A 26,236-nucleotide genomic window follows, 5' to 3' on the forward strand; every position below is an offset into this window, starting at 1 on the left:
AAGTTCTATGGACAATACCCACGCCCACCCTATGTCTCCATCATGAGACTATGGTCGTTATGGTTTGCTATCGTAAGACGCATGCCACCACAGGATTTAAAATAAATTACAAATTGTAAACGAAAAATTAAACACTAAAATAGAAAAACAAGAAGAAGGATTTATTTCAATATATGGGTAGACAGGGGCGTCACCAGGGGGTGGCAAGGGGAATCAGGTGCAGCCGCAGCAGCAGGGGAATAAAATTTGTAACGAAATGTGTGCCCCTTCCCCTTCCCTTAGCCATAGGCTATATCAACTACCACCTCCTGGCCCATCAGCTGGCGACGCCCATGGATAGATCGCAAGATAGATCCGGGATTAACCAAAAATCGTCCTGACGTAATGCGCTCCTGCCGCAATACCAGCCCAGGTTTCCTTGACAATCTGTTCGACGTACTGTGCAGGCACTTCAAACAAGTATTCGTAACCAGGCAGTTCCAGAGTGTAGGTCAGAGGGACACCCACGGCACGGGTCCAGTCGCGAGATGTACCGGTCGTGAAGTATAGGACTTGGGCGGCGTTGCCTACTACGTAGCGGGGAGCTTTGTCTAACGCCAAAGCATCTATGGCCGTGGCCATGGTCACACCGGCAAGATGAAGCGATAGGCCGTTGGAAGGAAGAGTACCTAAAAGTGATAAGTAGTTGGGATTAACTGTGTCGAGCTTCGATATATGTAGTTGTCTTAAGAGGCACAGAGCGGAGCATGTTTCTCGTAGAAACCAATCGGCTTTAGTAACAAGGCTACGACGACCGCGTTAGTGACGATCGCTAACAGGAGGACAAAGCCAGAGAAGGCCCCAAAAAGGTGGATCAATGATTAATTGGTTGAAGGTGCGAAGGACACATCGGTCGGTATCGGGAGAAACAACTGTAGGTACATACTTAATCATTATCTATTCGTACTTAATTGTGAAAACTGTAATTACATTACACATACATTTTAGCGTTTGCCCGGCCTTGTGTAATTTGGTTCTGCCCAACCTACCTTTGTTACCTTGAGATGAAAGGGGACGTCCGCTTTTCCATACAAAAGTAGTCCCCATTTTCCTCCCTGGATATTTAGCAAAATAAAAGAATACTAGGTACATTATGATACAAGTGTGCTAAGTTGGTCATTACACACGAGGCGATATTGTGCGTGCGAGCTGTAAGCGAGCGCGCAATAAGAAAGCCGATGTGTGTAATGACCATAGCACACGCGTTTCATACGACATTTTCAACACACTTGCGAGGAAAAAACAAAACTTATAAAGTAGTTTTTTTTTTCAAAACAGTAAAAGTACAATGTTCAAAATGGTGGCTTACAGTTTTAACATCGAATAATTTCACCAAAGCCTGCTGGGCTTGTAGGCACTTATTCGCCAGTTCATTGAAGTAAGCTACCAACCCGTTTTCCAAACTGGACGTTTTTGCTGATTTTCCAAGTTTCATATGCCGCCAATTATTTTTCACCCGATTTTGATGGTAAAAGGCTATCGTTCTCGGCTCCTGCCTCTTGAAACTGACATTTTCGTCAATATACAATACTTATAAAACTAAAAACATGCAAAACTATTACAATTTTATGACAACTACGGAAAATGGCTAGCGCGTTATTTATTTTTTACGCACGATTCCAATGCGCGCGCAAGGCAAAGGCGCGAACGAAATCGACAAACAGCCAATAAAGAAAAAACTAAAATTTTCGTATTTCTATTCGACGGATGGAGATCAAATCGATAAAATGTTATGGTTATTCATTAATGTAATTTACGAGATAATTTAATCTATAAGTATAAATTATGTTTGGTGTGATAAAACCTCTTTGAACTACCATGTGAAACCTTATATTTGTTAAAAAAATGTATTACTCGACCAAATTAAGAAGGCTCCGTTTCTATGCATATTATTAGCAATCAGTTACCTTCTAAACTCAGTCGGATAATAATATGAAAAAACACGAGTGTTATAATTTATAATATACTGAAAAAGCACGAGTCTTTAATATCTAGGATTATGAGCCAAAAATTGGTGAAATAAAAACGTCGTTATGAGCAAGTGTGTTGAAAAATATTTTTTCGACACACTTGCTCGTAACGTGGAACTTATTGAACCGCTTTTAGGGTCATAATCCTAGATATTACACACGTGTGCTTTTTTATTATATTATCGCACTTGTGCGGTAATTTATGATAATCCGGTCGAGTTAAGATTGTAACTAATTGCTAATAATATGTACGGAGATGGAGCCTTGGTTGAGTAGATTTTACAACAAGGACTCGGGGGCGCGGCCGGCCGACCCAGCGCCGGCCGGGCCGCCAGCGGCGGGTCGAGGGGCCGGCACGGCAGGCAGTATGATATGCAAAACTACATACTAACCCCCTTATTCATAAACGTGTAATAAAGTTACGATGCCGCTTATCATCGTTTGTCCCTTTCCATCATACCAATACGTCGGAAAGGGACAAACGATGATTAGCGGCATCGTAACTTTAGTACACGTTTATGAATAAGGAGGTAAATGTTTTAACAATTACAATTTGTTTAATATGAAAGTCCCTTTTTAGGGTTCCGTAGCCACATGGCATAAAACGGAACCCTTATAGTTTCGCCATGTCCGTCTGTCTGTCTGTCTGTCTGTCTGTCCGAGGCTTTGCTCCGTGGTCGTTAGTGCTAGAAAGCTGAAATTTGGCATGGATATATAAATCAATAAAGCCGACAAAGTCGTACAATAAAATCTAAATTTTTTTTTTTTTTTAGGGTACCTCCCCTACACGTAAAGTGGGGGTGAAATATTTTTTTCGCTTCAACCATAGAGCGTGGGGTATCGTTGGAAAGGTCCTTCAAAATAGGGGTCTTCAACAAACCTTTCTTGATAAAGTGAATATATTCGGAGATAATCGCTCCGAAAGAAATAAAAAATATGAAAAAAAACGTGGAAGTAGAGCTTAAGAAAGATGTGATGAACTCGCGTTATTTATTGAAACACTTGGATAAACTGAACACAAAAATATATATAAAGAATTACAATTAATAGGTCATCGCTGTTGCGACGATATTTTCAGACTGCCATGGTTACATACATTTCAAATTATTCTATTTTACTGTGACATGGTTCTAAAACCAAATAGAAAATAATACATGAAAAGTAAACCATAAATAAAACCTTTTTGTAATGCGGAGCAGAATACGTCACACTCCCAAACGGGAAGAACCGGAAGGTTAAGCTACTCTAGTCCAGAATATAGCCAAACAGATGTTGTGGCAACCTTCTGGCTCGTGTCGATCGTACCTCACTACTATCATTTGTCTCTGTTTGTGTTTGTCTAGTACAGTCAGTATCAACTAGCCTAAAAGAAGAGTCAAGTCGGTCATGAGAGTTTAACTCAAGAGGAAAAATGCGTTGTACAGGTCTCACCTTTGTTCCGGCTGCAGTTCTAACTCGAACCACTCTACTCATGCCATCAGCACCAGGGTAAACCTCTTCAACTATGGCCAGTGGCCATGTCACACGCTTATCTTCAGTCTCCACCAAGACGACGTCTCCAGGCTGAAGTTGTACAGGTCCATTCCGCTCACGCTTTTGTACGAGTGAACTTATGTACTCGTCCCTGAAACGTTTACGCAAATGTTCACGCAAATCTTGGCAATATCGTTGCCTGACGTTAAGGGCTACTCTGTCAACTTCATCAAAGTCGGTTGAACGATTTGACATCAACGGCTGAATAAACATTGAGGGGGTCAACGGTTGCAGATCCCTCTGACCACCTACGTATGTGAGTGGCCTGCTGTTTATTACCGCTTCACAGTCACAGAGCACCGTTTGCAGTTCCATAAGCGAGATAGATGCCTTTCCTAAGACTCGACGAAGGATTTGTTTTAGAAATCCTATCAATCTTTCGTAGAACCCTCCCCACCAAGGAGCAGCCGGAGGCAAAAAATTCCACTTGATCCGCGTTATTGAGGAAAATCGTTGAATTTCGTCCCAATCTAGGGAACCAAACGCATTGTCCAGGCCGCGAAAATTTGTAGCGTTATCGCTAAATAACGTTTCTACCCGTCCACGTCGTGCTACAAATCTTCTTAGTGCCATTAAAAACTCACCTGTTGACAGCGACTCCACCACTTCTAGGTGCACAGCACGGTAGGTAGCACAGGTAAATAGAACGATCCACGCCTTTGCACCAGAGCGTAAAGTCAAAGGTCCAGCTAGATCGGCGCCCGAATGTTGAAATGCCGTGCTCGCTTCCATTCGTTCCTTTGGTAAAACTCCAGTGGGTGCTTGGCATCGTTTTGCTTTAAATCTTTTGCATCTTATACAGCGATGTATAACGTTACGGACTAATTTCCTGACACCGATAATCCAAAAGTTTTGACGTAGATTATTGAGTAACGTTTGTGCTCCAGTGTGCTTAAGCTCGATGTGCCTATACTCAACTAGACGCCGAACTATCGGATCAGAACCAGGAAGGATCACGGGGAACTTGAAATTGTAATTTTCATTACCAAGTGACAGTTTCGTGTTTAGACGTAAAATGCCATTTTTATCCGCAAAGGTTTGTATGTTTTGATTATTTATTAAAGAGTTTACGCACTTATTTTGTATTAACCTTATTAGTGTATTCTCAGCGTATTCGAACTCTTCGTAAGTTAGTTCCTTCGATGTCGATTTTTTCTTGAATCGTAACATCCAGCACAACATTCTAACCAACTTGATGTAGCTTGAGAAGTAGGTTAATCTGTCTAGGAAAGACTCTTCTTCAATGTGCATGGCAACAGTACCAGTTTTCTTACGTTCGAGATCAGCAACTAATGAAATCCCATGCCTGTCCTTGGCTGAGCAATCAAAAACTGGACGCAGCTTGGTTGTCAAACTGGAGGTCTTGATCACACCATGATGTCCCATGTAATGGCCTTGGACAGAATGGTCAGGTGCTTCCTCAATGATGTTTAGCTGTAACCACTCGCGAAATACCTTGTCGTAATCTTCGAGCTTACCGAGCTGCTTAAGGCGAGCCATGGTGCTATCTAACCTCTTTTTGGCAAGATCGTAATTAGTTTTTGGTCGCGGAACGTCACGCCAGGGTAAACTTACCTCATAACGACCTTCTTCATTGACCTTGATGTTTTCTTCGAAGGATCTGAGGACTTCTTCATCGCGCGCTGTCTTAGTTGCTTGTACCGCGGGATCGTTGATACCTATCGCCTCCAAAGACCACAAATCTGTAAGATCAATCTTTGTTAAGCAATGGAAAGTCGTCGTCGAGTTTGTCATGGAACTGTAAAGCCCCGTTATAGGACCTTGAACGGTCCACCCAAATTTCGTCTTTATAGCAGTCAAGTTATTATCTAATTGTATTACGTCGCCTGTAAGTAGTAACCCAGAATAGTCAGCACCTATCAATAAACTTACTTCGTCAGGAGAGTCGGTCATGGAGTCGTTCAAAAATAATATTTTTTCGACGCAGCTGCTCTAGTATTACAGAAGATCTTATTTTAGGTAAAAAATTACAAATATTTGTTTGTTCTACAACAGATAAATTCATAGAAAAGTCGTTTTCGACGTTCTTGACGCATATGTCAAACACTCCGTAGTCTTCCTTTTTCGTCTCGAACCCGCCGAACAAACAATGACTTATTACCTCTTTTCTGATAGATTTTAGGCCGAGCTTCTGCACTAGGTCTTTCTTTATGTGGGACCGTTGTGCACCATTGTCAATAAATGCTCTAATACTGACCTCTTTCTTGTCGTGTACAAGTTTCACCATCACGGTTTGCAATAAAGTTGTACTTGCAGACTTTTGTACACACGACACGTTATTGAATGTCTCCGACTGTTTATTGCTGCTGCCTTGATCCGCTGGAATGTCGACGCACATGATTGTAAAATGACGCTTTTTGCAATATAGACATTTTGGGAAAGATTTGCATTTCTTTGCAATGTGGTTGCCTTTCAAGCAAATTAAACAGGCTTTTTTGCCTTTGATAAATTCGATACGATCACTCACTGTCATTTTGGCCGCTTTGTAGCACTCGACGGCTGAGTGGTTGTCCTTGCTACACCATATGCATGCTGATGTAAATGTCTCACCTTGTCTGCGGGAAGCTTCTTTATTACTCTTGGCTTCTGTCAACTGTACAAAACAAGCGGTGGGTGGCTTTTGCTCTGCTAGGGTAATATCTTCCATTTTACTTCTGGCTAGCTTAATCCGTTCTTCAGATTCCACCTCTTTTCTCAGGAACTGCATCAGGTTGGCTAGGTCCCTGGTTTCAGATTGACTGCGGTGCCAAGCACGAAGTATGCTTTCTGGCAGTGCCGACTCTATCATAGGAAACAGCATTGAAGCGTACTTGTCTTTTGTCACGCCGAGTGTTTCCAATGCTTGCAGGTGTGTTTGCAGGTTATCGTACAAATTCGACAAGTTTTTAGGCTTTCCTCTTTGTTGCATCAATGTTAACAAACCTCTTACGTAAGTTTCAATGAGTAAGTCGTCTCCAGCAAATCTAGCCTTTAGAGCTTCCACTGCCTTACTGTAGTTCTCTGCGCAAGGTGGGTAACTCTCGACAAGCTGTCGTGCGCTGCTATTTGGGGTCATTGATTGTAAAAGATATTGGTACTTATCAGTTGCGTCCATTACTTTATCTTCGTGAATTTTCTTAAATTGACCCCAAAATGAGAGCCAGGATTTGATATTCCCGTCGAACTTAACCAACTCCAACTTGGGCAGCTTAAGGCTTCGCTGGATGCTGGATTGTGCTGAATGTAGCGACGACGCACTACTGATGCAAGGAAGTGGTTTTGAAAATGCGGCTTTTACTTGATGCCAATGTATTTTATATTGCATCGCCTTTTCTTGGTCTGAATGAAATTGTTCCTCGTCAAATTCTTCACTTTCGACCCATAAGTCTCGCAATGTGGCTTCAGCTTCAAACAAACTCGAAGCCGCTTCGGACAGGAGGTCGAAAATCTGCGGTGCTGCCGAATCTTTATTCTCCACCGCCTTCGCCGTCTTGTCCGCGAGAGTTGTAAATTCTCTTCTGAACTGTGTTCGTTTGCGTTTCCACGATTCCATCTTTATTTTTTATTTATGCACGGTCGCCAGATGTGTTGAACTCGCGTTATTTATTGAAACACTTGGATAAACTGAACACAAAAATATATATAAAGAATAACAATTAATAGGTCATCGCTGTTACGACGATATTTTCAGACTGCCATGGTTACATACATTTCAAATTATTCTATTTTACTGTGACATGGTTCTAAAACCAAATAGAAAATAATACATGAAAAGTAAACCATAAATAAAACCTTTTTGTAATGCGGAGCAGAATACGTCACAAAAGATATTAAATGAAAACTATAGCAGACATGATCAGTTTAGCTGTTTTTGAGTTATCGCAAAAAGTTTTCCCTTCATAGTAAAAAGACTTACTTTAATTAGGTACTGATTATGCAAATTTGCCTATTTGTTTACTCGGGTGAAAGGTACCGTTTCATCCCTTGGTTAACAATTTACTATACTTTAAGCTCCAGTTTAGCTTATTGTGACGGAAGAGTAACTACGGAACCCTACACTGAGCGTGGCCCGACATGCTCTTGGCCGGTTATTCTAGTGTGTTGTAAAACTTCGTATCAAAACGCGTGTGCATCGGTCATTGCACATATCGGCTTTCTATCTATTCAGCTCGCGCGCATAATATCGGCAAGCACACTTGGATCCAATATTACCTACTCCGTTCCGTCCGATGGTTAGATTTTTTTTTGAATTTTGTGATATTCTTAAATTTCATATACATTTTCAAATGCTTCTAACTCTGAATAGTAATTAAAATCTAGAAAAAAAAAAACGAACGAGCAGGCATAGCTGTGGTTAATATAATTACATCAAATTGCGGTAAAAATATTTTTCGTAACTTCAATATCCAGGGATGAAAATGAGGACTACGTTTGTATAGAAAAGTGGGCATCCACTATCCTCTTAACACCTATGTTTTTAATATTCTTACCGTTATTTCCCCACGCGTAAAGGAACATATTGCCGTAGCTATGCAGAGAAATGTACATAGCGGCGCGCTCTAAATGTTGGTTGACCACATCTCTGATCACACGAGTCTCTGGTTCGGAAAACGCAGTTGGCCCTTCATAGATGATGCTGCAGGGGTTAGCACTGGACGCCGAGGTGCCCCAGTAGTGGTCGAAGTTACGGTTTCCATCGACGCCAGGGCATTCTTCGCTCCCGGGGTGGGATTTGGACCGGGTCTTGCGCCAAAGACGATCCTAATTAAGAAATTTAAAATATATTTTAAAAACGTGAATTTACGTAGCTTAATCTCCTGATCATCCCTTATTCTAGATTTAGGGTTGGTGGGGATAAGGGCTCTACTTCTCACTCTGGCAACATCGAAATTCTTGAAGCCTAGGAACCTCTGATTGTGTCAAATGCCAAAATTAACGTAAACGTCCTAGTTCTACACATGCTAATGAACAAAGTCATCCTCTATGGCTATATCATAAGTTTAAAGATGACGTGCTGGGATAGTGACGAGGACGTACTTGTGTCGTCATACAAATAAACATTACGTACTCGTAAATAAACGATGGCCGAACGTGAGGCAGGTTTTACATGGATAGAAAAAACTTGCAAAGTCATGCTGACATTGTGATCTTACAAAAGCTTTAAGGACAAAGGTTATCAGATCTTACCTCATCATGTGTATATTCATAACCGTCAGGGTTAGCGAGCGGAATTATGACCCAGTCAACATCCTGAGTTAATTGGCTGTCTACGGCATCAACCACTAACTGATTGATGATGTAAATGGCTACCGGAGTAGTAACCCATTCTCTGGCATGGACCATGGCGTCGATAATGATGACCGGCTTTCTCAAGTCCTCAAAGCGCGTGGTCGAGATCCTCACGTATTTAATCTGTCGTCCTTCGTAACTGAGGGCGGCGTTGATGACGGTTACTAAATTGGGATACTGTGCTGCTAGGTCATCCAAGTAGTCGTTGATCTAGAAACGAGTAAGTACACAAGTAGCATTTAGCATAGGGTCTAGATTAAAACTCAGAGATAAACGGAATAATTATTTACTTTTCTTGTGTTTGTATTAATATTATATGTGAAAAGAAGTGCACCCGTCAGCAATTAATTAAATGCTTGTATGCTTATTGCCTAATTGGTTCTATTTAATTCGTATGTATTGTTTCGATATCGAGTGTGATATGCGTTTTGATGTCAAAAATTAAAGTCCCGCTGGCTGTGGCTGTATCTACTTAACTTGCGACAAGCGGAACGAACATGTGCGTCGCAGAATTAAGGATGACTCATAGTCTACTCGACAAGATCAAAATGGTGACAAATAGAGATATTACTCCTAAAAATACGTGTAAGAGATACCTCATTGGATTCGGATCACGCTAGACTGGGCCGGGCCCGGGCCGAGGTGTCCGACACGTCATTTTCTATGAAAGCTGATCGGTGATGACGTGGTGCTTTCCATAGAAAATGAAGCTTAGGAAGCTCCGGCCCGGCCCCAGCCTGGTCTAGCGTGAGTTACATTTATAGGCATTAAATTGATAAGTTAAATAAAATCACTAAAAACTGAGTTACCTACCTCTTGGTGCCTGTAGTAAGTATCCCAACCGATGTCTCGCCCGCTGCGTTCGGCTGATGCTCTAGTAGCTTCAATTTGGGCATCTTCATTACGGAAAGCGCTGTTAAAAATGATTTTACTACTTACACTTTTCACTGGAGACTGTTATTTATTATTAAGGAAACCCTTTTTAGGGTTTTTTTATTAGAACTTGTTTTGGTCACAGAGATCATCGAGGCTCTTTTTAAATTTTTCAGTGGAAAAAATATGATTGTTTAAGCTATTCGGGATTCCTTGTTATCTTTGTACATTATCGAAAAAAAATCGATATATATTAAGGGTGGAAATATCTTAACTATGATTAAGATTCATTACAATGACAAACACATCAGGAATTAACATTCAGTGAGCCAATTTTTTATTTGTTGTGGAATTTCTTTAATCGTCAGATTTTTGATAAAATTTGGTGGATGGATAGAGTTCCCTACTTAAATCTTACTCTAAGTTAAAATATTTTTGTATATTGCATGCATGTAGATTTCATATTTTTCCTTCCAAAATGAAGAGCTCATCAAACCTACTAAATTTTATTTAATGTAAAGAAAAAAATCCTGACTAAAATAAAAAAAGCGGCCAAGTGCGAGTCTCGGACTCGCCCATGAAGGGTTCCGTACCATTTATGACGTATTAAAAAAACTACTTACTAGATCTGGTTCAAACCAATTTTCGGTGGAAGTTTGCATGGTAATGTATATCATATATTTTTTTAATATTTTTCATTCTGTTATTTTAGAAGTTACAGGGGGGGGGGGGGGGGGGGGGCACACACTTTTTTTCACTTTGGAAGTGTCTCGCGCAAAGTATTCAGTTTAGAAAAAAATTATATAAGAAACCTAAATATCATTTTTGAAGACCTATATCCCACACGTATGGGTTTGATGAAAAAAGATTTTTTGAGTTTCAGATCTAAGTATGGGGAACCCCCAAAATTTATTGTTTTTTTTTTCTATTTTTGTGTAAACATCTTAATGCGGTTCATAGAATACATCTACTTACCAAGTTTGAACAGTATAGCTCTTATAGTTTCGGAAAAAAGTGGCTGTGACATAATCGGACAGACAGACAGACATGACGAATCTATAAGGGTTCCGTTTTTTGCCATTTGGCTACGGAACCCTAAAATGGCCCACGGTTGATAAAACCTTTTAAGATCCCAAAAGCAGCTGCGATTTAGTAGGATTCATACATTTCAGCACTTACTCGGCTAGATTATCAATCACTTTCTTATACGTGATCCGTCTCTCGTCGAAGTAGTGCAGCCATTGTTGTTTTACTTCAGGAGACAGTCGCACTAAAGCTTGAAGCTGCTCCGTTTCCAAGCGAGCGGATGGCTTTGCAGAAAGGATATCCAACTTGGAGTCAAGTGACTCTATTTCCAGGACGGACCCAGATATTTGGAATAGTTGGTGCCTGAAATCAATTAGTTCATACAGTGACAGAATTTAAGACAGTAACATACTATTTAAAAAATATTTCTTACCCTTCGTATTTTTCATGGCGTCCGTAGGCCAATGCTAGGAACGCAAGAAAACAGATGAACGATCGCTCCATTCTACCCACACTGACTGCTGTTACGCGGCGATTATTAGTTTATTTTCAATAAATTTATTAAGAGATTAAGCAATCTTGTAATATTCATGATAACTTCTTTAACCAAGATAATTCGCAGTTATTGGCTTTTTTATCATTGTTTAATCTAATCCGGTTGTTAAGAACACAAGCCTTTTTGAGCTTACAGGGGGACTGGTCGATCTGTGAAAAATTGTCCTGTAATATTTATATATTTCATCATCATTTATATCTTCATCATTCTTTTCACAATACAAAAGGAGGGTAACTGTTTGATTGTAATTGTTGGATTTCTCTCATTTTTAAAACTTTTTCAAAAATAACATATCTATTCTTCACTCCATCGTTACGTTTAGTTGGCCCTACCCATAACCTCATCTCCTCAAAATGTCTTTAGTACTTATGCCATATCAAAAAATTTACAAGAAATATTTATACCATGGTCTGCCTATATCAGATTAATAATCTTTGGATTAGACTTTATATACACGTTATAAAAATAATAGATTTTTAGTTACGTGTGGTGATAGCTCACTAGATATGGGGATAAACAAGTAAAACAAACATCATGTTTTGTAATAAGTTATTTATTGTCCTATTTGAAGCACTCTGTGCTTGTTACTATTACTAATTACATACGCAAAATATAGGCGCATTCAAAGATCTATCATCTGAATGTACCTTTATTAAAACTTCTTAATACATATTTCCAATACATATTTCTAAGAGTTTGTTTAAATCCAGAATGTCTCCACGCATAAATTAAAGGGTCTAATAGACAATTGCTTACTCCTAATAAATACAAAGGTCCTAATGTTAACATTTCTAGAGGAATGCAGTCGTACCCGTTGGTCATAATATCACATTTAACATAAACAATTATTGTTACATAATATGGAGCCCAAGTTCCAACAAAGCATGCTGTAACCAAAAGCACAGTCTTGACAGCTTTCAACTTACTCGGGTGCGAATCAACTGCTTTCGCTTTTCCGTAGTAACTAGAGATCGCTTGAAATTTTTGTTTTAACTTATTTCCGATTCTCTTTTCTTCTACCTTGTTCTTGCTTAGTTCATGCATTTCTAAAGAGTTTCCAGCCTTTTCTGTTATAATTTCTTTAGATACTGTTATAGTGACCGTCGTTTTCGATATTTTGTCAACATTGCTGGAGCTGCCGTCTTCAGCTTCAGTTGTTTCGAATGCTTTGTTGACAAACGCAACATTATAATTGTAGCTTTCTTTGATTTCTCTGATTCTATCTACAGTTTTTACGGCACGATGTAGAATGAGAAAGTACAAGACACAAACCATAATGATGACTGATAGTACAACGATAGAAAGTATGATCAGGAGGGCTCTCGGGAATAGTGCAACATACCAGCATCTATAGTTGGTGAAAGTCTGGCCTGTCCAACCCATAGCTGGTAAGCTTGCGACAAATGTTCCTGTAAAATTTTCTTATGATCATCTTTACATGGACTTTAAATATCGTGTGTTAGACAAACAACAAAATAGTGCAGTGAAGAAACTACCAGATTTTAGGTACAAAGTAGCTAGTATTCGCAAAACTACGTTAACACCTAGGCATTATTAGTGAACACCCTTAAAATATAGTTTATTGTGTCGTATAGGTAAAGGAGCAGACGTTATTATTAAGGCTACTTCGAGCTGGTGGCCTAGTGGTAAAGCGAAGGCTTTGAGTTCGAATTAGTCTCGTATCAATGAGTTCCTTACAACTTATTTACCTATATAAAAAAAACAAATTACGGAACATCACTTGTATTTTCTAGTGGCTCTTTGGTGAAACATCGAGAGCTAAGCAGATGAATCCCCAATAAGGCTCAGAGCTATAACCGCGAAAATCGAAGTTCGTCAATTGCGGGCATTCTTACCTGTCACTCTAATTACGTCTTAGTGAGAGTAAAAGAGAAAGATCCCCGCAATTTGCGAATTTCGGTTAGGCGGTAGGCCCCTAGATTTCCCTTCCGGATAGATGGTAGTTGCTTTTGTAAAAAACAGTACCTGCACCGATTCTTAGGGTTGGTTACTAAAACATGGACAACCGAAACATGAGATGGGTCTTTTAACCAAAACAGCGCTAGAATGAGGAGAATACAATAAAGCAAAATTAAATACCAACGTTACGTAGCCTAGTGAAAACCAAAACGGGATAAACAACGACGCATAAACTATATCTCTAAATAGGTAATCGACTTTACAGAGAGAACTGTCATTAAACAATATATTAAAATTAATTCACAAAGTAATATTTTTCGTCATGGATAGGGTATAGGAGAATTACTGCCCTAGTATGTCCTAACTATTGGCTAACTCTCTCGGGACATGATCATTGTGCAGCTAGAAGCCGATAAGTAAGAAGTATTTATATTCCAATATTTTTTGAACATAGTTCGGACTGTCTTTTGGAAACCTTTATGCCACCATGCGTAAATAAGTGGATTTAATATGCTGTTTAAAAATGCTAAGGTAGGAAGGCTACCTCCGAGCGCAATTCTGTACTGCATACACCTAGGGTTTGTTAATTTGTCTTCACAGAGTACGAAAAAAGTGACGGTAACAAAATAAGGAAGCCAAGTGAATAGTAAACTGCCAGTAGTGAGCATTACTACTGTTATAGCTCTCCATTTGTTAGCTTCTTTTGGCTTCGGTGGGGGCTTTTCTTTACAAAACTTATTCAATATTGATTTATTTGTATATCGTTTTGGTTTTGAACTTGAGGATGGGATGCTTGCTATAGAATAGTTCGATTCAATAGTGAAAACGCTTAACTTGGAGTCTTCATATTGACTCCTAAGAATTTCTTTGCTATTTTCTAAGTTATTATTATCAGAACTGTCATCTGTGTTATTAAAACTATCATTATAAAGATCACCAATACTTTTAGATTTTTCAGTTTTTCTTGTAAATGCCCTTTCCTTCGAGCTATCACATACAGCATTAAAAGACGCACACCGTCTCATTGAGGTTTTTTGGGGTTTGGCCGGGAAAGTTCTATTGAAGTTAGTATTTCCTCTAAATATTCTTAGTTTTGGTGTCTCATTTGAGTTTGAATGAAAATTAACGGATCTTTCAGCTGCTCTTATCTCCTTGACATTCTTAAGTGCACGAACTAGGATTATAGAATAGAGTATGACTACAAGTACGATAGGTATTAAACTTAAGGAGGAGTTAAAAAGTATGAGTTCGCCAGGGAAGAGTGCATGGTAGTAACATCTAGTGTATATTAGCTCGTTATTGACCCATCCGGTGGCCGGCATAAATCCGAGGATGAGACCTGCAAAACGTTAGATACTCTGCCTTAAGTAAACCACAACATATACACATAATCAAAGCATTAAATAAGCATTAAATGTGTTACAAACCTAATACACCTGTCTTACCTACAAAATTTTACAATATGAATTGTAATGTAAGGTTTAAAGCAATAAAGATTTTATTTATTATTTATTTATTTATTATTATTATTAATTACTTATAGTCGGCAAACAAGTTTGTCAGTAAAAAAGGCGCCAATTTCAAAATTTCTACTGGGCGATAACGCGCCTAATTTTTTTAAATTTGCCGCTTTTTTCTACTGACGGAAATGTCTTGACACATATAATAGCACATAGATACATACAAGCTAAAGTACAGCAGATGTTCACTCGGCTGCAAAATTGCATGGCTACTTTACGAATGCATTTCATTCATAAAGTGGGTAGAGTCAAACCAAGATGAGTTCGCAACGATTTTGATAGCCCAGGCGGTGGGGGCACGTGTTATTTTAAACGTCAAACCTATATGAAATTATGACGTTTATGTACTGGACACTTGCACCGTCTAGGCTATCAAAATTATTTATTTAATCTTTATTGCGCAAAACAAAACCTTATAGTACAAAAGGCGGACTTAATGCCATGAGGCATTCTCTACTAATCAACCACTCCCAATTCACTCTCAATTACTGCCAACTTATCTTCTTCTGACTTTATGCACTTTTGTACAAAGTTTATATTAAAGGAAAATTTTGAACAATTCATCACCTCAAACGGGATTCGAGTCCGCAGCTCAGCTACTAGCATACACCTAGCCTTCGGTTACTCAGTTGGTGTTGGTAGGAATGCGCGCATCGCCACTATCCAAATTAATCGTGGGTTCAAATTCAGGCGGCGAATCTTGAAAATTTTCCTTTCAATTTAAAACAAAAACACATAAGAAATATATGTATCTTCTTACCAATCACCCAAATGATAACGATGGCAATTCTGACTCTTGTAGTGTTAAAGTATCTTTGGTAGTATAAGCCGTGTAGTATGTAGAAATAGCGGTCCACGGCTATCAGCCCCACGCTGAATATGGACACAATTGCTGGGCACACGATCATACCTGGAGATGTAAATGACGCTAAGTAAGTAAATTTTGCCGAAACTATAAGTAGAAAAATACAGGTTGTCGCGTTCAGTAGCGATCAAATGATAAAGGACCTTAAAAACTACCGATTTGACCCTAAGTAGTTAGCTATACGAGGTTAGAATAGAAGTGAGGCGAAATTTATCGGTAGCAATGTACCTATATATTTAAAGTATGGCGGAGGGTGTCGGGAAGTGCTGGGTGCCTTTGGGGCTGGTGGTGCCACGCGGGCCGTGCTTCTAACTTACTAGCTAGGGCACCGTTGGTCACTGCAATTAATATTTTAAACAATATATCGAATGAAATAGATCTAGCTGTTCTGTGACTGAGTTCACAGAGATCATAAACACGTAAGTAATCAGTAATTTATAGTAGATATTCTTAATGGTTTTTATTTATAAAAAAATGAAAAAAAAAAACTGCGAAAAATAATAAGTACACAGGTATATAGTATTGGAAAATCATCGAAATTTAGCTCCATATATAATATGGATAAGAATTAGGAGTTTCGGAAATTCTGGTCACCTGACCATTATTTTTTGAAATAATCAAGTGACAAAATTTTACTTAGCACGGTCCACTAAAACACAGAATCAATGATTTCTTTGAAATCCATTAATTTTCGCTCAACATACGGGATATGGGACTCAAATTGGTAGCCCTTAAGAGGAAAGGGGACGACCGCTTCTCCATACAAACGATCGACATTGATCCAGAGAGGAAAATGGGGACTACGTTTACTAATTTACATTAAGAAAATAATTCATCAATCATTCAATAATGATTTATTGACTACTTAAAGATGACAGATTAATCATGAGCGAATTTAGCTACTGACGTTCACGATCTCGTCTATTCTTCGTAAATTTCTTGGTCGCGAACAAATCGTTTCAACTTTCGATAAATAGCTGGATAGCTGCAATTTGAAATACTAATCTTAAGGTTATTATTAGGCATCGGAGTTGGGGTGGTTAGAGTAGCGCTACCTCGTTTCACGCAAAATAGGCACAATGGTTGTCGATTTGCGGAAAATCCCCAGAAGCACTAACTAGGCATCGGAGTTGTTATCGCACAGCAAGACGATAGCGAGCTATGGAGACGACATTAAAGTTCAACTCATATTCATACTCATTCATTCATTTAATTAGTGATTTTAATTTTATAATCAAGGAAAACAACCTTGACGAGTTTATAAAAAAAATCCTTTAATTTTGTCTTTGAGTACATTAATACATATAAAAAATAAGAATTACGGTCATTTTTGTATTGATTATAGTACGAAATTAGAGAAAAATAAACCGGCCAAGAGCATGCTCAGTGTAGGGTTCCGTAGTTACCCTTCCGTCACAATAAGTTAAACTGGAGCTATTAGTATAGTAGTTTGTTAACGAAGGGATGAAATGGTACCTTTACCTTTCACCCGAGTTAAACAAATAGGCAAATTTGCATAATCAGTACCTACTGCTACTACCTAATTAAAGTTATAGATTTACTTGCAATGGGAGACTTAACATGGTCTAAAGATAAATATCCTATGGGAAAAAACATTTCAATAGGGTTGTTTCCAATTTTTTGAAACGCTTGTATTACGTTCTATATTAACCTAAAGCTGCCCTAAAATTCAAATTTTATACTAAAAACGGCTTTAAATATGTTAAATTAACAAAATATATTTTGACAGATGCTTTCGCGCCCAAAACGCTCTTTGAAAATTGTGTGACGTCACAGTTTACGGTTTGACACATAACTACATACACACGTAGAAGATACGAACTGTCAACCGACATTTGTCATTTGTTGTTTTGTTTATCGCCTAACTGTCAACAGTGTCAATCCGAGAGTTGTGACGTCATCAGAATCATCAAAGACGTTTCGAGTTTGGTCACGTGACGTGTGCCACCAGATATTTTAAATTCAATATTTACAAAAATATGGTCATTACAGGTTCAACATGTTCATATAATCCAAAAGAAATTATTGGGATACAATTCTGCCCTAAGATTTGTAGATGGAAACAACCCTATTGCTATACAATACATACATACATATACATAAAATCCCTAGTAGCTAAGGTTTAATAGTAGTATCTATATTTTTAGGCATAATTCTCTAGTTTTTAATTCATTAACTGGTTGCCCAAGATACAGGCTATGCCTAGTTTGGGGACCCCTGTTCAAACGGTTTATTATAAAGGTATCGCTGTATGCACGCAACCTCAACTTAGTGTATATTTCCCACTGTTGAACCCATGCTTGTGTGTGCAATAATAAATTAATTTTTCATTTTTTTCATTTTCATACACCCTGTTTTTTTTTATTTCCATTAATTTCAAGCACTCTTTGAGCTTAAATTAAGTAACTAACTCAAAGACACCGTTAATCTAATTAACTCCATTTCGGAGATAATCAATAATTTATTTTTATCTTATAAGGCCATCACGAGCGTGTACACGTACCTTAGGGCCTGTTTTCATATTGATTAGTGTTTAGTACGATTGTGTATATTTGCTACTAAACGTAAATAATATCTCGGTCTCGGAACTCTCGGACGATTGATGTTTGAAATGTATGGAAGGTAGAGGCAAGGAACAGAAACTCCTTAGGCAGAATTGTAGCTAAGAACCTAGGCGTTATTGACGGAGTGAAGTGCGCTGTCTATGATTAGAATTTTTTCTCAAGTATTCTAGGTATTGTAGCGCCACCTATTTATGGTTTTTTGTTGGACACTTTTTGGTAAATGGAGATTTAGTTCCTTGCCTTTGAAATGCCATTGATATTATGTCATAGTCTTCAATTGTTTGGTTAAATTAAATGTAATGTCCGTATTACAACGACGCTATATGCAACATTTTATTACTTTTTATATATGAAAACTAACTATGCCATTTAGTTTCCTTAAACGTATTTACTCATGCCCCAGAGTTAACGGAATTCAATAAAAACATGGTGTATATGAAAAAAAAAAACGCATATTTTAGCTAACTGCAGTCATTTTATAATGATTTTGATCAGTAAAAAAATAATTTCTAGACATAATGCCATTGCACATGAGTGCAATGAATGAATATGAATATAAAATTAGCGGGATTTGCCTCTTAATTTTAAATTTTTTACTCTTTCGTTCTAAAACTGCCAATAGTCAACGGCATTACTCATACAACCAATGAAACTGTTTTTGATAAATTAAATATTAAATAAAAATAGAAGGAGTAAAATAAGCAATTTTAATGCATGATTTATAATTCCGCCAAGGTTCTTGACCTTGATTATAAAATTAAAATCAGTCAATAAATCGCTAACGTCTTACCGTGCGATAAAAACTCCGATGTGCGATAATTATTATCTAATTAAGTAGGTGAGTTATTTTTTTTTTCACCTGTCTCTTTTGTCACTGTCAATTAAAATTTGTGCAACCAGATGAATCAGTGGAAAAACTGAAATAAGATCAAATACTTCGACTTGCTCGCGTTTGTATAACTCGCTATACAAAACTGCTTTACTTACTGATTATAAGTGCCTCAAAGTTATACTTACCAATTTGAAATATGCACAGTAGGTTGGAGGCCATCGAGTTGTCAATCACAGCCCCGAAGATGATGGCTGCGCCAATGATCGTGTCCGCCAGCGACACATTTCCTAGCAGGAGGTAGGTACTTTTGGGCTGCTGGCCTGGAAACGTTTTATAGTGCTTTTGAAGGTAGGTCACTTTTTTACATTTAAGAGGTCACTTTCGCGGAAAGTGACTTTCCCGGAATGTCACTTTCTTTCTAACGCGGATATGGTCGCGTTTAAAAGCTAAGAAAAACGTTAATATTATGTAATTGGCAAATGACGTTCGTTCTCAAAATAAATATATAAAAAACCGGCCAAGAGCATGTCGGGCCACGCTCAGTGTAGGGTTCCGTAGTTACTCTTCCGTCACAATAAGCTAAACTGGAGCTTAAAGTATAGTAAATTTTTAACCAAGGGATGAAACGGTACCTTTCACCCGAGTTAAACAAATAGGCAAATTTACATAATCACTACCTAATTAAAGTAAGTCTTTTTACTATGAAGGGAAAACTTTTTGCGATAACTCAAAAACAGCTAAACTGATCGTGTCCGCTATAGTTTTCATTTAATGTCTTTCTTAAGCTCTACTTCCACGATTTTTTCCATATATTTTGGACCTATGGTTCAAAAGTTAGAGGGGGGGGGGGACACATTATTTTTTTCTTTCGGAGCGATTATCTCCGAATATATTCAATTTATCAAAAAATGTTTCTTGAAAACCCCTATTAGTTTTGAAAGACCTTTCCAACGATACCCCACACTCTAGGGATGAAGCGAAAAAAAAATTTCACCCCCACTTTACGTGTAGGGGAGGAACCCTAAAAAAAATTAAATTTTTATATTTTATTGTACGACTTTGTCGGCTTTATTGATTTATATATCCATGCCAAATTCCAGCTTTCTAGCACTAACGACCACGGAGCAAAGCCTCGGACAGACAGACAGACAGACAGACGGACATGGCGAAACTATAAGGGTTCCTAGTTGACTACGGAACCCTAAAAATGGACATCCTAAGAAAGTGGCCTCATTAGAAAATAATGTCCTAACAAAAGCCTCATCATCGGTCGTAAATTAAAAATAACGCGAAAGGGGAAAGGTTACCTACATGATAAAGCGACTAGTAAATCAAGCTGCATCTGTGTTTTAAATAAATAAATATTAGGGGACATCTTACACAAATTGTCCTAGCACCAAACTAAGCAAAGCTTGTACTATGGGTACTAGGCGAGGCGACGATATATACATACTTATATGTATAGATAAATATATACTTACATACATAAGAAAACACCCATGAACCAGGAAAAATGTGGTATTATCTATGAAAAGGGACCTTATTGTCGATGGCGCTTACGCCGCACTGCGTCGCGTAGCGTTGTATTTGTATCAGAGCATCGTTTATAACGGCGGAAGCGCCATCGACAATAAGGTCCCTTTTCATAGATAACGTCACAAATATCTGTGTTCATCACACAAATAAATTCCCTTCCCAAGATTCGAATCCAGGAGCATCGGATTCATAGGCACGCTCACTGTCGACTAGCCCAGACCGGTCATTACTCCTAAAACTAGATATACACCGTGTTTTTATTGAATTCCGTTAACTTCGGGGTATCGGTAAGTACGTTTAGGGAAACTAAATGGTATAGTTATTAAAAAAAAAAATTAATTTATTTTTATTTTTATATAAAGTAATTTAGGTTTAAGATTCTTTATTCTCACTAAGAATTTGACAATTCACTTACATGAGAACTTAAAGCTACACAAATACATTTATTTATTTATTTAGCATGAAATTAGCGAAAGAACTAAAAACATAGAGGGTATTTAAACATACAGTAAAATAAAATGTGCCGATACACTTAAACAAAACAAAGTGATTAGTGGTGCATGGATGGCAAATGGTAAACACTCCGACTGTTCAGATAAATTAAATGTTGCATATAGCGTTGTTGTAACACGGGCATTACAATTAACTCAACCAAACAATTGAAAACGGTGACATATCAATGTCATTTCGAACACCGATCGTCTGAGATAGCACTTACGTTTAGTAGCAAATGTATGAAGTCACATTAAACACTAATCAATATGTAAACAGGCCCTAAAGCAAGTGTACACTCTCGTTAGGGCCTAATAAGATAAAAATTAATTATTGATTATCTCCGAAATGGAGTTAATTAGAATACCGGTGCCTTTGAGAAAGTTACTTAATTTAAGCTCAGGAATGCACCCTTGAAATTAACGGAAAAAAAAATGGTGTATACATAGTATATTATATAGCCGTTTGCCTAACTTTTTTTCTGTGGTTAATGTGGTCTCCGATTACATAATAGTAACTACATTGTGTATTAAGGGCGGTAAACAAAAACTTACGAACGAGCGTAAATTCAAGCCCAAAGCCGAAGGCGAGGACTTAATTAATACTAGTTCGTAATTCCTGTACCGCCCGTGGCACACAATGTTTTTCATCACACACATACATACATACATGTTGTACGTTACAGTAAATATGTCGCTACTTTACCGCACTAGTGCGTTAATTGGCACTTTACGTGTCTATGTCGAAAAGGGCCATATGTACTGTAACACGTTATACGATAGTGCGGGCGAATAGGTAATTCGCAACTCGTGTCGATTTAAATCACTCGCAATTTCCTACTTTTCGCACTTGTGTCGTGTTGGACTAGTTATTACGATCCCCCCCGCGGGTTGCCCACCTTGTCGTGGTGGAGGGGCTTAGTAGCCGTGGCTTGGTCACCCACGGTGAAGCGAAGAGGCAACCAGGGCCGGCCTGTTTGAGGTGCGGGTTGGCCCGAGCAGGACGCTCCAAGTGGGCTTAGTAAGCCCGCTTGTGACGCGTTGGAGGTGGACCGTCGGGGAAGAGGAGTGTCGGTGTTGCGATTAGCCGTTCTCCCTATCCTCGACGGCCGAGGTGGGATTGCAGGGGAAGAGGCGTGATGGTATCACGATGCGCCACTCTCCCTATCCCCTGCGACCTTGGCGGGGCCGTTCCGCTGTAGCGGCGTTGGTGGGGCTGCAGAGGAAGAGGAGTGTCGGTGTTACGGTGGGCCGTTCTCCCTGTCCTCTGCAGCCGAGTTGTGGTTTGCGGCAGAACCATTGACCTCATCTGTCGTCGGGCGCTGGGGAGTTTTCTGGCGCCCGTGGCCTCCTTGTGGCGGGCTCGGGGGGTCCGCTACACGGCTGGACGGAGGCCGAGGAGGAAGGCGCGTCAAACCATCTGGCGCGCCTAGCGTGAAGTGTTTCGGGCTTTAGCGAAGGAGTCGCTCGTGGGCGGCTGCCGCCGGTCGCGGATGAGTACGCAAGCGTTCCTGTAACCCCACCAATAGGGCGGGGCGGCGAGGCGGCATACAGGGGGGTTTTTAGTGGGTATACCGTGGGCCCCATTAGCCTAGACGGGAGTCCCACATAACCACTCGGGTCACCCCCCGCACCCGGGTGGTATGCGGAATGCATTCTCCCCCCTAACAAAAAAAAGTTATTACGATCCACCTCCACCTAAATTAGGGATGATTTTTATAGTACGATACTCGTTGCTTAGGTCTCTAACTTTTGAACCATGGGTCCAAAAGTTAGAGACCTAAGCAACGAGTATAAATAAAATCGTGAAAGTATAATACGACTAAAGACATTCAATGAAAACTATAGCGAACATGATCATTGATGTTTTTCAGTTATCACAAAAAGTCTTTCCTTTTTAGTAAAAAGACGTACGAAGCGGAGCTTTTGCTTGTTATGTACAATGTTATACTTACTAATAGCTCCCGTTCAAAGCAGCTTATTGACGTGGCCCGATATGGCCGGTTTTTATCTTAGTGATCACGTACCAGAGTAATCAGGTTAATTGAACTTTAAATATACAAAGTTTAGCTGGATACCACTGATGTATTCTTTTGAATTACGTCACTTTCATGCATATTTATATATGTTATACCTAAGTAATCGTATACAGTATACCTATATTCTGGTAAACATATCACTTCAAAATATTTTCATTAAGTTCAGTTGACCTAAACTATTAGTTCGATTAGCCTGAACGTGTACATGATATAATAAGTAACAGATGTAAAGCATCTCTATATAGTTTGTGGTCTACATATACTTATGTCACCTCGTAAAGTTTATTTGATTAAAATATTAGTAACCGTTACCGTGTCAAACTTGATCTTGGATCTAAAATTATAAGTTGATATGAAATAAATTAATTCATGACACCACACACGGTACTTGACCTTGGCTATTCTAAGTACTCAAACAGAAAACATATCGAAGACGTACCTCGTCGTAGTATCAGGCCGCTGGATATAACAACAATTAAATTACTTAGGATAATCAATGTCCCCACAACGTATGCCACAGTTTTGTATGCAATCAACTGCTCCTTTTCCTTCGTCCTGTAGGCTTCGTACAAATCGAAGAGTGTCTCTTGCTGCACTACACTTTGGTTTGTCACATTCGCTACACTAACGTTGAAGAAGTTAGCCACTTGTTTAATTAGAGTCTCATTAGTCACAAATTCCATAACAGGTGATGCTGTGTGGTTCTCCATAACTTGTATGTAAACACTGTTGGCGCTTTTGATTTATTAATCTGAATTTCAAATACCGTTTCACAATTTATCTTTTTAGATTGTATAATGGCCCGCTGGACGCGCATGTCAATACCGGTAACTGGCTAACGAATGAGTGTATGCCAAATATTCCGCATCTCAAGGAACGAGGATAAAGCTTGCTGTTAGAGTTCTGTTTATTTTAATGAGATGATTTACATATTTGTCGATCCGCAGGCAGCAAAGGAGATTGTTATGATTTCTTTTGAGTTTCCGCATTTCTTGACGGTGGCGAGCTCACCTTTCTTATGGCTTTTTTTATTTGTGTTTGCTATGGTGACTCGTGTGTTTGAATAATATCGTCATTAGTATAATGATACGCGATTTCTTGAAATTATGGAAGGCCTTGTTAGCATATTCTTGGTAAAAACGACTTACGGGACCTTACAAACAATGATTTTCGTTCTGATGGTAGTTTGTTATATCTACACTTTTAAGCGGTTACCCACATAGGTAGTTATGATGTTGCTTGTTATTGCCAATTAATGTAATGAGCACGCTTTAGTGCCCTGCTTTGAATACAAATTTGATGCTATTGTGCATATACAATTTTGCCAAAGAATAGATACTTACCTAAGGTACCTCTATTGTCCTCTATTCGCTGAATGAGATCTAAGGACTAAGATATGAAGCAATGATGGAGAATTTGCAACAAGGGTTGGCCAATAATAATATCAATTTGGCTGGATGGTTATTAGCTAGTATCTGAAATGAATCGATCGGTGTATTTTGATTTAATTTGTAAGTAGGTTCTTACTGACTCACCTGCAACCAGGTTGGACTGAGCTTGCATCTGGATGGAATGCAACGTTTTCAACGCAAAGGTAAACTTAATTGCGTCGTAGGTAGGTACTATCTTCTAGCCACTACTTTCGTGTGCATAGTTAGGTTTATAAGTAGGTACTTACAACTATGTATACTAAACTACATACAAAACTAAATAGGACGGTATATTATGTTCCAAGTTGATATTAATCTTAACTATTACCTACTCGTTAACAGTTCTTAGAAGTCGGTAATTCCCTTACTACTCACTTATATATTCGTTTTTAGGGTTCCGTAGTTGATTAGGAACCCTTACGTTGCGTTTCCGCCAGAGATGTGCGAGGATGCGTATAGCGAAGTATGTGTTTGTCATGAATCAATAGAAACACTTCATTTACCTATCCTCGCTCAGCGCAGCTCTAAAGGAAACCGCTCAGCGGAGCGAGGTTTTTGTACATATAAAACAAAGGAAGGATGTGTGCGAGGAATGTGTTGCGAGTTACGGACACGAGCGAAAAACTATTACCGTACCTACCTCGCTCGCTTAAATATTTGAAAAGAGCCCGTTAGACACCGTCGCTAGTAACGAGTTAGCATCCTCGCATCGCACATTTCTGGTGAAAACGCAGGCTTATACTCGTAGCTTCGCCATGTCTGTTTGTCTGTCTGTCCGCGGCTTTGCACCGTAATCGTTAAGCCCCCTCCAGACTAGAGTCAAACCAAGATAAGTTGGCAGCGATTTTGACAGCCCAGACCGTGCACAGGTTATTTCATTCGTCAAAATTAGGACGTTTACTTACCATTTGTACCGTCTGGGCTATCAAAATCGGTGCCAACTTATCTTGGTCTCACTCTACGTGCGTGAATCGCGGCGCAACTTCGCAGGAAACATATTGCGACGTGGACTTGACGTATGACTCCCGCACTCGCAGAACTTCACATGCCTTCGCGGCGATTTCGCGCCACGATGGCGCCAAAGCATCAGCTGATCGAATTTAACTGTCCGGAAGGCAGCATTGTTATTGTTATGTGCTGTAGCGATATTTCCATTTTATTTTGTTGTAAAATATAGCCGATATATATATTTTTTACACTAACCTTGCCACAGATGAGCCATAATAGTGTGTAATAAAAACCCCCACCGTAAACTAGATTTCATTCTACCGGAACCAAAAGTTGATATTTTCAAAAAAGGCCGTTACTACACATCCATACCAATTTACAACAATATCCCTAGTTTAATTAAATTAGAGGAAAATTGCCATTTATTTGAAACAAAGTTGAAGCATAATTTAATTAAAAAAGCATACTTACTATTCAATAGCTGAATCCATAGAAGAGAAAAAATCGTAATTTTCAGACCCAATGGTACACTGTCACGTAGTGCACATACATAAATACTCGTACCTACTATCTCTTTATATAATATAATGTTAACTATACGATTATTGTTATTAGTTTAAACTGTTTAAAGATTGTACTATTTAATATTAAGTATTTTCAAATATTTAAGAGAGTTAGAATATTTGATATTTGCTATACCCTATGCAGGGTCCCATGTGATACATACATACATATATAATCACGCCTATTTCCCGGAGGGGTAGGCAGAGACCACGGATTTCCA

At 38.8% G+C, this 26,236-nt stretch overlaps 1 protein-coding gene across 1 annotated transcript; it reads right to left on the reverse strand.

Moving 5' to 3' along the window:
- Positions 1-140: 140 nt before the first annotated feature.
- On the reverse strand, positions 141-24,427 carry LOC133528092 (carboxypeptidase B-like). The gene is made up of 9 exons (XM_061865308.1): positions 23,514-24,427; positions 19,194-19,328; positions 15,487-15,636; positions 14,041-14,545; positions 10,884-11,093; positions 9,645-9,744; positions 8,730-9,041; positions 8,033-8,303; positions 141-668 (listed from the first exon to the last, which is right to left on the reverse strand). The coding sequence occupies exons 1-9, from the start codon at positions 23,782-23,784 to the stop codon at positions 361-363; spliced, it is 2,262 nt and encodes a 753-aa protein (XP_061721292.1). The 5' UTR covers positions 23,785-24,427; the 3' UTR covers positions 141-360.
- Positions 24,428-26,236: the final 1,809 nt, after the last annotated feature.

The sequence above is a fragment of the Cydia pomonella genome, chromosome 19 (assembly GCF_033807575.1).
Source record: "Cydia pomonella isolate Wapato2018A chromosome 19, ilCydPomo1, whole genome shotgun sequence".
NCBI lineage: Eukaryota > Metazoa > Arthropoda > Insecta > Lepidoptera > Tortricidae > Cydia > Cydia pomonella.

What these genes read in the sequence shown, in the direction of transcription:
- LOC133528092 (XM_061865308.1), bottom strand. Translation starts at nt 23,784, where the DNA reads ATGGAGAACCACACAGCATCACCTGTTATGGAATTTGTGACTAATGAG. An exon ending in CGTTATCATTTGGGTGATTG is followed by an intron (nt 14,546 to 15,486) that starts GTAAGAAGATAC and finishes AACGTTTTGCAG; the next exon opens with GTCTCATCCTCGGATTTATG. An exon ending in TTACGCGTGGGGAAATAACG is followed by an intron (nt 669 to 8,032) that starts GTAAGAATATTA and finishes TATCACTTTTAG; the next exon opens with GTACTCTTCCTTCCAACGGC.